This window comes from Pelodiscus sinensis, chromosome 2 (assembly GCF_052426305.1).
Source record: "Pelodiscus sinensis isolate ZL-2025 chromosome 2, ASM5242630v1, whole genome shotgun sequence".
NCBI classification, from domain to species: domain Eukaryota; kingdom Metazoa; phylum Chordata; order Testudines; family Trionychidae; genus Pelodiscus; species Pelodiscus sinensis.
The window spans coordinates 42,596,372-42,611,092 of NC_143053.1; the positions used below are offsets into that span (position 1 = coordinate 42,596,372).

Here is a 14,721-nt window from a genome sequence, read left to right on the forward strand (position 1 = left end):
AGCCAAGCAAAACTTACAGAATTTGCATTGACCTCCATGGGAGATAGAAGCACATAGAGAAAACAGGATTACATTTCTCTTACCTTAGTGAAACAGCCTGGTTTAAACAAATGACAGAACTTCAAAATGCTTAGTTGTTGGTTTTGCAAGCTCATTTTTAATGATATCTTAACTACTTTGTTTAGGAGATTCCCTGAGGCTTGGTTTAGGTTACTTGATGAAGATACTGGGATTTGACTATGTCTGAATAATGTATAGTCAACCAGAGCAAACCTGTAGGTCCCATAAAACCAACTTCTAAGTACTTTTGCCATCTGTGGCACATTCCTGGATTTAAAACAAGATTGTGAGGTCTGCTGCTGTCTGAGTTCTCAGATTAGCATTCTGCTAATTATAGCTGGTTTTGGCCAACTACAAGCAAAGATCAGAATGCTCTCTGATGACCCACATAGGGAAAACAAGACTGAGACCTCTGGGTGGGGGAGGGAAAGTCTCCTTGTACTCTCCATGTTATGAAAAACACAGACAATTCATTATATTCTTGTTCCTGATCATGGATTGGGTTAAAATAAATTTAGGAAAAGGAATAAGAGTAAGGACAGAGGAAATATTGAGAGACAACTAGGAAGAGGCAAGGAGAGACTGAGGGAATCTGCCTCAAAGTGTGAACTAATTGTGACTCTCAATATTTTGTGGCCAGTCTTTCTGAAAACTATAGGATTTTGCTTCAATTGCTACGTTATTGTATTGCCACTTTATATGCTTGTACAATGTCTGTCACATTGTGGACACCTGGGAAAAACTCTCAGGTTTTCTGCAAAGAAGTTGCTTGTGATGCTGCTTTGTTCTGTTTTGTAGTGTTCACAACATTGTGTGATGTGAAAATAAACGTCATTGACATCAATGATCAGATTCCCATCTTTGAAAAATCGGACGTGAGTATTCCTCACAATATTGTTTTCAATGTTGAAGGACAAACTTTAAGTAAACCTATGGCCAGACCCAGTGCCACTGAAGTCTATAGGGTATGTCTACTCTACCCTCCTAGTTCGAACTAGGAGGGTAATGTAGGCATACCACACTTGCAAATGAAGCCCGGGATTTGAATTTCCCAGGCTTCATTTGCATAAGCGGGGAGCCGCCATTTTTAAAACCCCACTGGTTCGAACCCCGTGCAGCGCGGCTACACGGGGCTCGAACTAGGTAGTTCGGACTAGGATTCCTATTCCGAACTACCGGTACACCTCCACCTTCTTATGCAAATGAAGCCCGGGAAATTCAAATCCCGGGCTTCATTTGCAAGTGCGGTATGCATACATTACCCCGCTAGTTCGAACTAGCGGGGTAGTGTAGACATACCCTAGGAGTCTTGCCTTTAACTACAGTGGCCATTGGTTAAGGCTGCTAGTGAGCATAGAGATAACATTATTATAGGGCAGCAAGGCCTGTGTATGAGATCTAAATAGTTGCAGTAAATAGATCGACATACACAAATCTGTATGATAGTGCATTCTAAAGTACGAAAATAAGTTAACATGTATACTGCTCATTTAAAGAGATAATATTGGGAATTCAGGTCTGAAATTTAGGTTTTAGTAAGGGGACGGGGGGGGGGGAGAAAGTGGAAATGAAATGGATTAAAATGTCTTAATGTAAAAAAATGTAATGGATATAAGGCTTTCCCTCAGTACCATTGCAAAAATAACACTAGTGCCTATGCACCAGAAAGTCAAATTAACTGTAATTACAAGTGAAACTGACCAGTCTATCTCCTTTCTGCAAAGGGAAAGTGCAAAAACTGAACAAAGAGCATGAATGGTGAAGAATACATTACATTTTGAAAGTTTGCTCAATTCTAATAATCTAAATTGCTACTAGTAATATAGAAATACTGTTATGTAAATATATATTTGAACCTGGCAACCTCTCTTCAGTTTCTAGACTACAAGGTTTTTAATAAAATAATTATTGAAAAAAATGTAACAAGTTATTTGAGGCAAAGGCCAGATTACACCAATCTGTTACACCTGTAACTGGTGCAACTTTGTAGCTCCTGGACACAATTTTTCAGATGCATGATTTCAATTAAATAATATTCTGCAATTTCTTTCCTGAAATAATAATAGCAATATGAACCATACAAATACATATTTATAATTATGATCTATTTAAAAGATACAATCTTTTATAAATTAAAAAAAATCACTCTAAACACTGCTTGCATGAGAAATATTTCTTATTTTTGTAAATTAATTCAAGTGTTAAGGAAAAAACCTTAAAGAAGCATGTTGGCAATTCAGGAGGATTTTTTGTTGTTGTTGTTGACATTAGTCCAATATATCTTTTATATGAGATTTGTACAAGAGCCTAGAAATTTCAAATGGGCACTTTTAATTAAAGAATGATTTAAGGTGAAATCAAAGAAGTAATTTAAAATCATGTTTAATAGAGGATTTAAGGGAAAAATCAATTTCTTTCACATAGTGCCCAAACATTTGGGACTTATATAATTGAAATAATTATGGAGATAGAATGCACCCACCTAGCTCAGAACCAGAATGCAAGGATGTCCTCTTGCTCCCTTTTTTGGGCTGGTCTAGCAACCACTACCCATTCTTGCTCATTGTATGGGACACTCTTAGCTGTTCGATTGCCATCACTCAGTTCTTGAAGTTTATCATTTAGAAGATGTTTACTTAAACTAGGAGGATGGATGTCTTTATGAAACTGGATTAAGACTCAGAAGAGTGGGTGGAATACCTGGTTCTGCCACAACTTTTCTGTATGACTTTAGTCAAGTCATTTAGGCCCACACCCTTAAAGACATGGAAGTGTTAACTTTCATTAGTAGGTACCTTTGAGAATCTTAGAATCATTATGCCGCTCTTTATGCCTCATCTATAAATAGAGAAACTATTTCTCTACTTCCTTGTGTGGCTGAACACATTAATAACTAAGTTGGAGCTCTGAAACTCATTTCTTTGAACGGTTCCTGATGTTGCATGTTTCCATTATTTTTTCCTCCTTAGTACGGTATTTGGAATATTTCTGAAGATACTCCAGTAGGAAAAGTAATACTGGAAATTCAAGCTGCAGATGCTGATGAACCTTTCACTGGGAGCTCTGAAATCATTTACAAAATTGAAGGGGGAGACCAGAACAAAATCTTTATTATAGAGACAGATCCCCAAACAAATAGGGGATACGTCAAGCTTAACAAGGTAAGTGGATTTCTTTAATTCCTACATTACAGCAGTACAGGTATTTTTTTAGCTTTATTTTTTGTTCTTAAAGAACACACAGTATTTTTTTTCCTTTTAACTGCCTTCTGAGGGATTAGGGATCTCCAGAAAACACAACTTAAAATGTGTCTCATCGGTGCCTCCATTGTGGGCCTGCTGACAGAAGGGGACAAAAGGGACACATGCCTCAGGGTGTAGTCATTTAAAAGGGCATGGGGCTTTTAGCCATCACCTCCTCTACTGCAGCAGTAGTGGCAGCTGGAGCCCTGGGCCCTTTACATCTCTGCCAGACCTCCAGGAGGTGCACTCTGGACAGCACTGGGGGACCGCAGGGGGAGTCTGGGCAGTGTTGCGGGCCTGCTGCTTACCTTGCCGCTTCCGCCCAAGGCCCTGCCCCTTCCAGCTGTGCAGAGCTGCCTCCCCCCCCCCGCAGCTTGCCCAGGGGTCCAGTGAGCGTGTTAGCTCCCCTACCCATTATAAGGCAGTGATCTAAAGCTTTGAATATTGACCTGGAAGGAAGTTGCCAATAAAGTGGCTTCAGAAGTAGGGCCAGATTAGCCATTCGGTCAATAAGGCTATATATAGCCTTAGGCCCTCCCACTGTTTAGGCCCTCATGCTCAGGCAGGCAGCAGGGCCAGGCCGGGTGAGGGAGGATGAGTGAGCTTGCTCACATAGTCCTGCTGGAGCCTGGAGCACTCATGCGAGCAAGAAAGACAAGGCAAAGCTGCCCCCTGTGGCTTAGAAGTAGCTCCCTCTCGCCCCCTGACAGTGATGGACGGGAAACAGAAAGCAACAGGCAGCATTGATAGGAATCGGGCAGGAAGGCTTCAGACACTTCTGCCCTTCCTAAATGGCTCTGGGGAAGAATGGCGCAGAGCTCAGGGAGCCCTGGACCAGCGCGCTGCATGCCCCCAGCCATCTCCTTTCACCTGCCTGCTGCTTAGCACAGGAGCCTGCAAGAGAGCTCCAGGGGCCCAGCTGGGAGCGCGCTCACCTCCTCCTGTAGTACAACGCCCCAGCTGAGCTCCTCAAACTAGGCTGGGAACTGTGGCTACATCACTTTCAGATATAGATAGAAAAGATGACAGAAGCTTATCTATTTGGGTGTACCAAGTTATCATGGAATCCAGTGTGACAGAATGTTTCCCAAATGTAAAAACTGCATTACAGCTGCATTTGTCACTAATAAGCATCATTATAGTGGACAACATTCCTTTTCTTTTCTAACAAGGATAAAAAATGTCCTCCAATCCACCACGAGTGAAGAGCATCTCAGTGCTTTGTCCCTCTAGAGCACTGAGAATGAAATTGTCAAATATGATGGCATCATTTATGACTTTGCCACAGCTAAAGTGGGAAAAATGGAGTGTAGTGAGAATAGAATAAATGGGTTAATTTTACATAAATATGTATATAGACAAATGTTTGATGACTTCATAATTTTTTGTAATATTTAATTCATACTTAGGCCCCTCCTTCCTTCCTTGTAATCTTAGGTAACTCATAACCTTAATCCAGCCCTGTTCAGAAGTGATAATTAAACTACCCGCATGCTAAGAAAAATGAAAAAAAAGGAGAGAAAGAAATAGGTGAAAGCCTAACATATAATGAAAACTTGTAACTGAATCTCCAAGAATATCTATAACTCTTTATAAAATGGCTGTGGCATAGCAAAAAGTGTGTTCAAATGTTAAGTGTATCCCAGCTCTGTGTCACATACCATTTAACAAAAATGGTAATAAAAATCTCAGAGGGGTAGCCGTGTCAATCTGTAACTAAAAAAACTTAAAAAACAACAACAGTCCTGTAGCACCTTAGAGACTAACCAAAAAAAGATACAGGCAGTCCCCGAGTTACGCGGATCCGACTTATGTCGGATCTGCAGTTACGAACGGGGCCCTTCCTCTCCCTGGTCTCCAGCAGACCAGGGAGAGGAAGCAAAGCGGTGGAACACGCAGGCGGCGGAACACGCTGCTTTGCGTCTGGGCTGTCAGCTGGCCGCGTGCTCCGCGGCTTGGCTCTGCTTTGCCCCCCCCCCCCCCGTTCCCCTGGTCTGCAGACCAGGGGGACGGGGGGCTCTGCTGACCAGGGGGATGGGGGGGGCAAAGCAGAGCAAAGCAGAGCCAAGCCGCGGAGCGCGCGGTCAGCTGGTAATAGTTGGTAAAAGATGGTAATAGTTTGTAGAGAACTACACAGAAAAGGGTCTTGATATCCGGGCAAGTTACCCACAAAGAGATGGGATTTTGTCCTTCAAAATCAGAATATTTTTTATCACTATTACACCAAATATGGTACCTGTAATCCATCTCTCTTTATTGGAGGCAAAATCTATACAGCAAGGATGGGAAACCTTTTTTCGGTTGCGGGCCGCTGACCCACAAAAGACTCAGGGGCTACACAGAAGTGAGAAGGAAAAAAGAAAAATCAAACCCTCACTGATGTGACCCTGACTGAGGCTATGTCTACACTACACCGATGTATTGGAAAAAGGTACGCAAATTGCGCCTCGCAGTTTGCATACCTTTATCTGGTAGTGTTTTCAGAAGAGGCTTTTCCAAAATTTGGCCCATCTACACTGGGCCAAATTTCAGAAAAGCCTTCTCTTTCAGAAGAGCCCTTCTTCCTCATGGGAGGAGGAAGACAGGGCTTCCGAAAGAGCGTGTCTGCTCTTCCAGACAAATAACAAAAAAACAAAATGGAAGAGCAGATGCGTTCCCTGGACAAGGCTGAGTTTTCCCAGGTTACTTTGGAAAACCCTCGTATTGTAGACATAGCCTGAGAAGGAGAAAGACATTCCCTTTGCACACCAGAGCCTAGTGAGGCCCAGACTAGTAGATTTTGTGTGCTCCAGCCCCATGGTGGGATGATGGGGAGCCTGGAGTGCCAGTGCAGGCTTCCCAATGCTGGAAGGAGCCCCAAGTCTCAAGGGCTGGATTCAGGCAAGCTGGGGTCACATCTGGCTCCCCAGGCCTTAGGTTTCCCACTCTGGCTGTACAGCTTCAAAATTATATTTTAATCTATATTAGAACATCGAATTAAATAAACTACTTGTTTTGTCAATACATTAATATAGTCACACAAAGATCATTTGTTCCTTATTTGGGACTTACATTGATGTCAGTGGAGTTATGCTGATAACATGCAGTTTTCCTAAATTCAATTCTTCTGTTTCCTTACAATGTATCACAAGATATTTTGATGGCTTGCTGTATTGTGGCCTTTGTTCTACATACAGACACTATATTACATGTTGTGCAATATCATGACAAGGTCACTGGAAAACTGAAGTAGGGGCTCATGCACAAAGCACTAGAGGTCCCAGGTTTGAGTCTTCCTGTTGGCGTCACATAACCACTAAAACTGTATTTATTAACCGCAAAACCTCAACCATTCATGAGGTAGGCCCTACCCACTTCACAGCCATGAAAAATGTGTCACTGTGAAATCTGGTCAACCCCTAGATTTTTGAGTGCTTTTACCCTGTACTGTACAGATTTCATAGGAAAGACTGCATTTCTCAAATTGGGGTTCCTGACCCAAAAGGGAGATGCAGGGGAGGTCACAAGGTTATATGGGGGGTGGTGTATTTCTGCCACCTTTGCTTCTGCTCTCCTTTCTGAGCTGGGCATCTGGCAGCAACGGACTGGGGGCCTAGCTCTGCAGGCAGCAGCACACAAGGATGGGCATTACCATACTCGCTTCTGTGCTGCTGGTGGCTCTGCTTTCAGAGCTGGGATCTCAGCCAGCAGCTGTCACTCTCCAGTTGCCCAGCACTCAAGGCAGCACCACCGCTAAGCAGCAGCACATCAGTAAATGTGGCAGTCCTGCCATCTCTCCACAATAAATTTGTAGTTCCTCCCTACAACTCCTTTTTGGGTCAGGAGACCCCGACAATTATGATCCAGGCCCTAATCATGATCCAGGGTCGTCTTGTATGTAACAGTAGATAGTATTGCGATACCTGTACATTATTTGGAAATGTTACACTCCCATGATCTAATCATTTTAAAAATAATTATTTCTAGTACTATCCTGTTCTCCTCCTTCATACTGGCTGGCTGTGTCTACACTGGCATGAATTTCTGGAAATGCTTAAAACAGAATAGTTTTCGTTATAAGTATTTCCAGAAAAAGAGCGTATACATTGGCAGGCTGCTTTTCCGGAAAAACCCTTTTTCCGGAAAAGCATCTGTGGCCAATGTAGACGCGCTTTTCCAGAAAAGAGCCCCGATTGTCATTTTCGAGATCGGGGCTTTTTTCCGGAAAAGACTACTGGGCTGTCTACACTGGCCCTTTTCCGGAACAGTGTTCCGGAATAAGGACTTATGCCCGAGCGGGAGCAGCGTAGCTTTTCTGGAATAGTGGCTGATTTTGTACAGTAGAGCGTTGTTGCTTTTCCGGAAATTCAAGGGCCAGTGTAGACAGCTCGCAGCTTATTCCGGAAAAGCGGCTGATTTTCTGGAATAAGTGGCCCAGTGTAGACACAGCGCGTCTACATTGGCCACAGACGCTTTTCCGGAAAAAGGGCTTTTCCGGAAAAGCAGCCTGCCAATGTAGATGCTCCTTTTCCGGAAAAACTGAAAACGGAATAGTATTCCGTTTTAAGCATTTCCAGAAATTCATGCCAGTGTAGACACAGCCGATGAGTCTACCATATTTCTTCATTACCTAAGATATGCGGGGGAGATGTTACCATTGTGTCTGTTGGCTTGGCATTAGGAGATAATCAGTAGATTACTTGAAAGATTTACTTTTAACTTCTTAACTTATCTTCAGCATTGAGAATACCCTCCATTTTGCTTCTAATTGCACCAGGGATGAAAATGATCAAATGATCTGGAGCTTATTGGCATACATGAAAGATTCCTCAACCATTTATCTTACTGAAGAGAACAGTGAAACAACTGTTTATTGCAATCTCTCCGCATTTCCCCAGGTTCTTGATTTTGAAATGTCTCCAGAGTACAACCTGACAGTCAATGCCACAAATCCAGAACCTTTGGTGCATGGAGTACAGTATAATTCAAGCTCCACTGCTTATTTCAGAGTAGTTGTGGTGAACATGGATGAAGCGCCAGTTTTCTCCAAGAACATTTATATAGGAGATACATTTGAAGATGTTACTGTAGGCACATTGGTGACGACAGTGACGGCCAATGATCCTGAGGGAAGCAAGATAAGGTAAAACAAAATCCACAAATACCCACAACCAAAAAAACCCAACCCATCCTTCTATTTATTTGTATTTTTAGCATTTACTGTGATTCTCAGATCTATTGTTCGTCTAGGCCTGAGCCAGTGAGTGTTTAGATTGAAAAGCTGTGGTAGAGAGTGTGACGAAGTGGGGATTGTATTCGCTGTGTTCACTTTGTTATGTTGCATGTGATTTCTACTGTCTCATACTGTTCTGTAGTAACAGTTTGTGTGTACCTCAGTTTCCTTGGGCACTGTGACTGGATGGGGATGGGAATTTTGGGTGTGACTCTCACTGAGGGAAGACTGCTCTAGTGTGCCCAGGCCAGCACATACACCATGGCCCAGGCTCACTGTAACATGAGCCTGGGAGGGGTGTGTGACCAGGTGACACCTTTTACTCAGAAAGCTGGACAAAGGAGGAAGTGGGGCTGCCTGTAGGGTTGGGACTGGTTGCTAAGTGTGTGAGTTGGTCTTGGCTGGCTTAGGATACAGGGTGGGGACCCAGGGCCCTGGCTTTGGGTTCCCCTCTTCCCAAGATGGACTGCTCCTGGTCCCTGTGCTGACAAGTCTGTTCTACACTGTGCCCCTGGGAACTAATAAACCTTCTGTTCCATGGGCTGGCTGAGAGTCACATGTGACTGCAGATGGGGGTGGAGGGCTCAGTGACTCCCCACACCTTTGGTGACAAAAAGTAATAGAACATATATACTAGGAAGAGGAACATTCCAACACGGAGTACAAGGAAATGCAACCATTTTTTGTATATACAGGCAGTCCCCGACTTACGCGGATCCGACTTATGTCGGATCCGCACTTACGAACGGGGCTTTCTCGCCCCGGAGGTCGAGGTGGCAGATTGCTACCTGCGAGCTCTGGGGCGAGAAAGCCCCATTCGTAAGCTGCTCCGGTGCCCCTGGTCTGCTGGAGACCGTCTCCAGCAGACCAGGGGCACCGGGCGGGTTCCCGCGCTTCTGAGGCTTTGCCAGAGCAAAGCCTCAGAAGCGCAGGAACTGCCGCTGCTGCGGCTTCAGTCCCGGTGCCTGTGGTCTGCTGGGGACCGTCAGCAGTGGCGCAGCAGTGGCGGGTTCCCGCGCCTCTGAGGCTTTGCTCTGGCAAAGTCTCAGAGGCGCGGGACCCCGCCGCGGCTGCGGCTTCAGTCCCGGTGCCCGTGGTCTGCTGGGGACCGTCCCCAGCAGACCACAGGCACCGGGACTGAAGCCGCAGTCGCGGCGGGGTCCCGCGCCTCTGAGACTTTGCCAGAGCAAAGCCTCAGAGGCGCGGCACCCCGCTGCTGCTGCGGCTCTGCTCCCCGTGTCCCTGGTCTGCTGGGGGGATGGGGGCGCAGCTAGTGTGCCCACCCCCCAGAAGACCAGGCTTTTGTTTTGGACCCTGGGGCAGAGCAGCTGGGGCGCTGCCGATTGGTCCTGCAGCGCCGCTCTGGGCACTACTGGACCAACCCGGCAGCACCCCAGCTGCTCTGCCCCAGGTCCTGATTCAGCCGCTGCTGGTCAGTTTCAGCAGTGGCTGAATCAGGACGCCTGGGGCAGAGCAGCTGGGGTGCTGCTGGGTTGGTCCAGTAGCGCCGAGGAGCGAGGAGCGGTGCTAATGGAGCAACCCAGCAGCACCCCAGCTGCTCTGCCCCAGGCGTCCCCAAGTCAGCCGCTGCTGAAACTGACCAGCGCTGACTACAGGAAGCCTGAGGCAGAGTTGCTCTGCCCCAGGCTTCCTGGAATCAGCCGCTGATCAGTTTCAGCAGCAGCTGACTTGGGGACGCTTTGGGTTCTTAAGTTGAATCTGTATGTAAGTCAGAACTGGCGGTCACTTTCAGCAGCGGCTGAATCTGGACGCCAGTTCCGACTTACATACAGATTCAACTTAAGAACAAACCTACAGTCCCTATCTTGTACGTAACCCGGGGACTGCCTGTATGTATAGTTTACAGTTAGTTGTGGAAGATAATACAATGGAAATGCTTGGGTGTGTTCTATTGCAATATATGGCCCTCTCTGCAGCTAATGCTAAGATAGAGCCTTTTGTACTAATGCCACCAGATGGAATCAAAGCTGGGACCTCTGGAGCTTAGTGCATGAGCCTCTGTCGCTTGAGCTAAAAGCCAGCTGGCTCTCAGTTAAGGCTGTATAGAAAACTCATTCTTATTTCTCTGTGAGGCCATGTCTACACTAAGAAATTATTTAGACATTATTAAATTTGATTTATGAACTCCCAATTTAACAAATTCTAATTGAGTGTCCTCACTATGGGGAAGCATTGAAATCAGTCCGAGGCAGGCTCTGTTAATGTGGACACACTGCCTTGTACTCAGAGCCCCAGGAAGCACTCTGGGTGTCTGTGAGAGTTCAAATTAGTGGCACTAGAGCATCCATACTAACATTATTTTGGAATTACAAGTTCAGAATTAGTGTTATTCCTCATGAAAAGCAGAAGTACAGAGTTCAAATTCCATGGCCCCTTAGTTCAGCTTACTAATTCGAATTTGGGGGGGGGTTATTTTGGACTAAGGTATTAGTGTAGACCAGGCCTAAATGCTGCTAGCTGGGACAGTGAACCACATCCAGCAGGTGTGTGGGTTACACACTTCCCTTAGCCGAGGAAGCATGTCCCAAGCTTCAGAGACATCCCAGTTGAAATCCCAGATGAGCCCCCATTTGTAACACTGACAGGCGGTACAGAACCTGGGCTCTCTGGAGCTTTGTGCATGAATTGCTACAGCTTGAGCTAAAATCCAGTTGGCTCACAGTTAAAGCTGTAGAACAAATTCATTCTTCGTCTCTGTAAGTAGTCTAAATGCCACTACATGGGATGGTGAACCACATCCAGCAAGGATGTGGGCTACATATGTATCTGTATTATAGCAAGAATAATTCCAATAGAGCTCCAGGTTAATGAGAGTAATAATGGAAAATAGGTGAAAGTAAATGTCCAGAGAAAGGCAATGTTGACTTGAAAACAACCCTTTTTGCTTGGATTTGTGGTTTCAAATAGGATTAATAATGAATGAGTTGGGTATAAAATATTCTTAGCTGGAGACTAAGAATAAACAAGAGGACAATGATTTCTTTTCATTTCATTATAGCGCTTGATAGTGCTTTTTATCCAATAGAGAACACCTAGAAACTAAACAAAGAATTTAACACAGCTAAGACAGGTCTTCAATAATACATTAGATTTTATTTTTTTTCCAATCAGTCTTCTTCAGTTCAGTTCTCAGAACCTTAGACTTTGTTTAGGATGCAAAAAAATGCTCTCTCACTCCCCTTGCATAATTTGTACTGAGGGTTTTGGGAAAAAATTGGTTAACTAGTTTTGAGCAAAACATTAAGCAAGCTAGTGGAGTAACAAAAAGGACAAATCTGAAATTAGGTCTCCCCAGAACCACACATATGAATGCTCTATATTTTACACCGATTCCATTAGTTACACTGGTTTGTCTCAGTGGGAATGCCAATATGACACTTAGGGGAGTGGATTTAAGGACAGACTGACAATCTTTCTGCCCCTGATAGATTAGTATGAAGGAAAACACTCATGGTAACAGCTGGTATCTCTTTGCCCTGCACTGTTAATCACTTATAAATACTGAAGCAGGATGATCAGAACTTGTGACTATAATACATGTCTCTTCACAGACAGTAGTGTAGCCCTGTCAGTCCCAGGATACAGGGAGATAAGGTGGATGAGGCAAAATCTTCTATTGGATCAACTTCTGTTGGTGAGAAAGACAAGCCTTCAAGCTTGCATGAAACTCTTAGAAGGTCTCTCAGACTTGAAGAAGAGCTTTGTGTAAGCTTGAAAGTTTCTCTCACCAGCAGAAGGCAGCCCAATAAAAGATATTGCCTCATCCACCTTGTCTAAAAAGTCTCAGCAAGGTAGCTATGTTAGTCTGTAACTTTAAAAACAAGTGGCCTTATGGCACCTTAGGTTATGTCTACACTACAGAGAAGATCGAAGCTGCCGCTGTTGATCTTCCAGGGTTTGAATTAGCAGGTCTAGTGAAGATATGCTAATTTGAATTGAGGGGCCACCCTGGTCAATGCTTCCTGCTTTCATGAGGAGTAAGGGAAGTTGAAGCGAGAGTATTCTTCCTTCGACTTCCTACAGTGTGCACAGTGCCAAAAGTCAAGCTAAGGTACATTGACATCAGCTATGGAATTAACGTAGCTGAAACTGTGTATCTTAATTTAACCTTATCCCATAGTGTAGCCATACTCGCTGGCTGTGTCTACATTGGCATCCCTTTCCGGAAAAGGGATGCTAATGAGACACATCGCAATTGCAAATCTGCGGGGGATTTAAATATCCCCCGTGGCATTTTCATTTCCATGGTAAACATGGTACCATTTCTCCAATTTGTCCAGATCATTTTGAATTATGACCCTATCCTCCAGATTAGTTGTAACGCCTCCCGGCTTGGTATGATCTGCAAACTTAATAAGTGAACTTTCTATGCCAATATCTAAATCATTGATGAAGATATTGAAGAGAATCGGTCCCAAAACAGACCCCTGTGGAATCCCACTTGTTATACCTTTCCAGCAGGATTGTGAACCATTAATAACTGCTGAGTACGGTTATCCAGACAGTTATGCACCCACCTTATAGTAGCCTCATCTACGTTATATTTACCTAGTTTATTGATAAGACTGTCATGCGAGACCGTATCAAATGCCTTACTAAAGTCTAGGTATACCACATCCACCGCTTCTCCCTTATCCACAAGACTCGTTATCCTATCAAAGAAAGCTATCAGATTGGTTTGACATGATTTGTTCTTTACAAATCCATGCTGCCTGTTCCCTATCACCTTGCTACCTTCCAAGTGTTTACAGATGATTTCCTTAATTACCTGCTCCATTATCTTCCCTGGCACAGAAGTTAAACTAACTGGTCTGTAGTTTCCTGGGTTGTTCTTATTTCCCTTTTTATAAATTGGCATGATATTTGCTCTTTTCTAGTCTTCTGGAATCTCTCCTGTCTCCCATGATTTTCCAAAGATGATAGCTAGAGGCTCAATACCTCTTCTATCAGCTCCTTGAGTATTCTAGGATTCATTTCATCAGGCCCTGGTGACTTGCAGGCATCTAACTTTTCTAGGTGATTTTTAACTTGTTCTTTTTTTATTTTATCTTCTAAACCAGTGGTCCCCAACCATTTGAGGTTGCCGGGCGCCAGGGGGGCGTGGCTGTTCATCCGCCGGGCGCCAGGGGACATGGCAGTTCGACCGCAGGGCGCCAGGGGGCGGGGACACTTGCGCGCCCATGGGCGGCCCCCCCCATAGCTGCATGCCCGGGGCCGGTGCCCCCTCCAAGGGCCGCGCGCCCGGGGCTGGCGCTCCCCCCGCACAAGTGCCGCGTGTCTGGGGCCGGTGCCCCCTCCAAGCGCCGCACGCCCAGAGCACGTGTGGCCCCCCCCATAGCCGCATGCCCGGGGGCGGGGCCCCCCCATAGCCACGTGCCTGGGGCCGGTGCCCCCTCCAAGTGCCGCGCGCCCAGGGCCGGCGCTCCCCCCGCCAAGTGCCACGCGCCCAGGGCCAGTGCTCTTCCCCCCCCCAAGCACCGCGCGCCCGGGGCCAGTGCTCGCCCCCTGAAAGCGCTGCGCGCCCAGAGCGCAGGTGGCCAATCCGCGGTGCTCCCGGGGCCGGCGCTCACTGTGCGCCATGTGCCCGGGGCCGGCTCCGGCACCAGGCATGCGCCACGTGCCCGGGGCCAGGCCAGCCCCGAGCACTTGCCGGGCGCACACAAATGCCCCTCTTCCCACTAGCACTCACTATGTTAGGCATTCCTTCAGACTTCTTGGTGAAGACTGAAACAAAGAAGTCATTAAGCATCTCTGCCATTTCCAAGTTTCCTGATACTGTTTTTCCCTCCTCACTGACCAGCGGGTCTACCCTGTCCTTGGTCTTCCTCTTGCTTCTAACGTATTTATAAAAGGCCTTCTTGTTTCCCTTTATTCCTGTAGCTAGTTTGAGCTAATTTTGTGCCTTTGCCTTTCTAATCTTGCCCCTGCATTCCTGTGTTGTTTGCCTATATTCATCCTTTGTCATTTGTCCTACTTTCTATTTTTTATACGACTCCTTTTTTATATTTAGATCATGAAAGATCTCGTGGTTAAGCCAAGGTGGTCTTTTGACATATTTTCTATCTTTCCAACATAGCAGAATAGCTTGCTTTTGGGCCCTTAATAATGTCCCATGGAAAAACTACCAACTCTCCTCAGCTGTTTTTCCCCTCAGTCTTGATTCCCATGGGACCTTACCTATCAGCT

At 45.5% G+C, this 14,721-nt stretch overlaps 1 protein-coding gene across 1 annotated transcript in view; it reads left to right on the forward strand.

Annotated features, from left to right (window-relative positions):
• Nucleotides 1-14,721, forward strand: part of CDH17 (cadherin 17) — a 68,278-nt gene that overhangs the window by 43,829 nt on the left and 9,728 nt on the right. Inside the window, exons 11-13 of the mRNA XM_006111011.5 lie at nt 859-935; nt 3,030-3,221; nt 8,180-8,424. Coding sequence (XP_006111073.3) covers nt 859-935; nt 3,030-3,221; nt 8,180-8,424 — 514 coding nt within the window. The remainder of the gene's footprint in view (nt 1-858; nt 936-3,029; nt 3,222-8,179; nt 8,425-14,721) is intronic.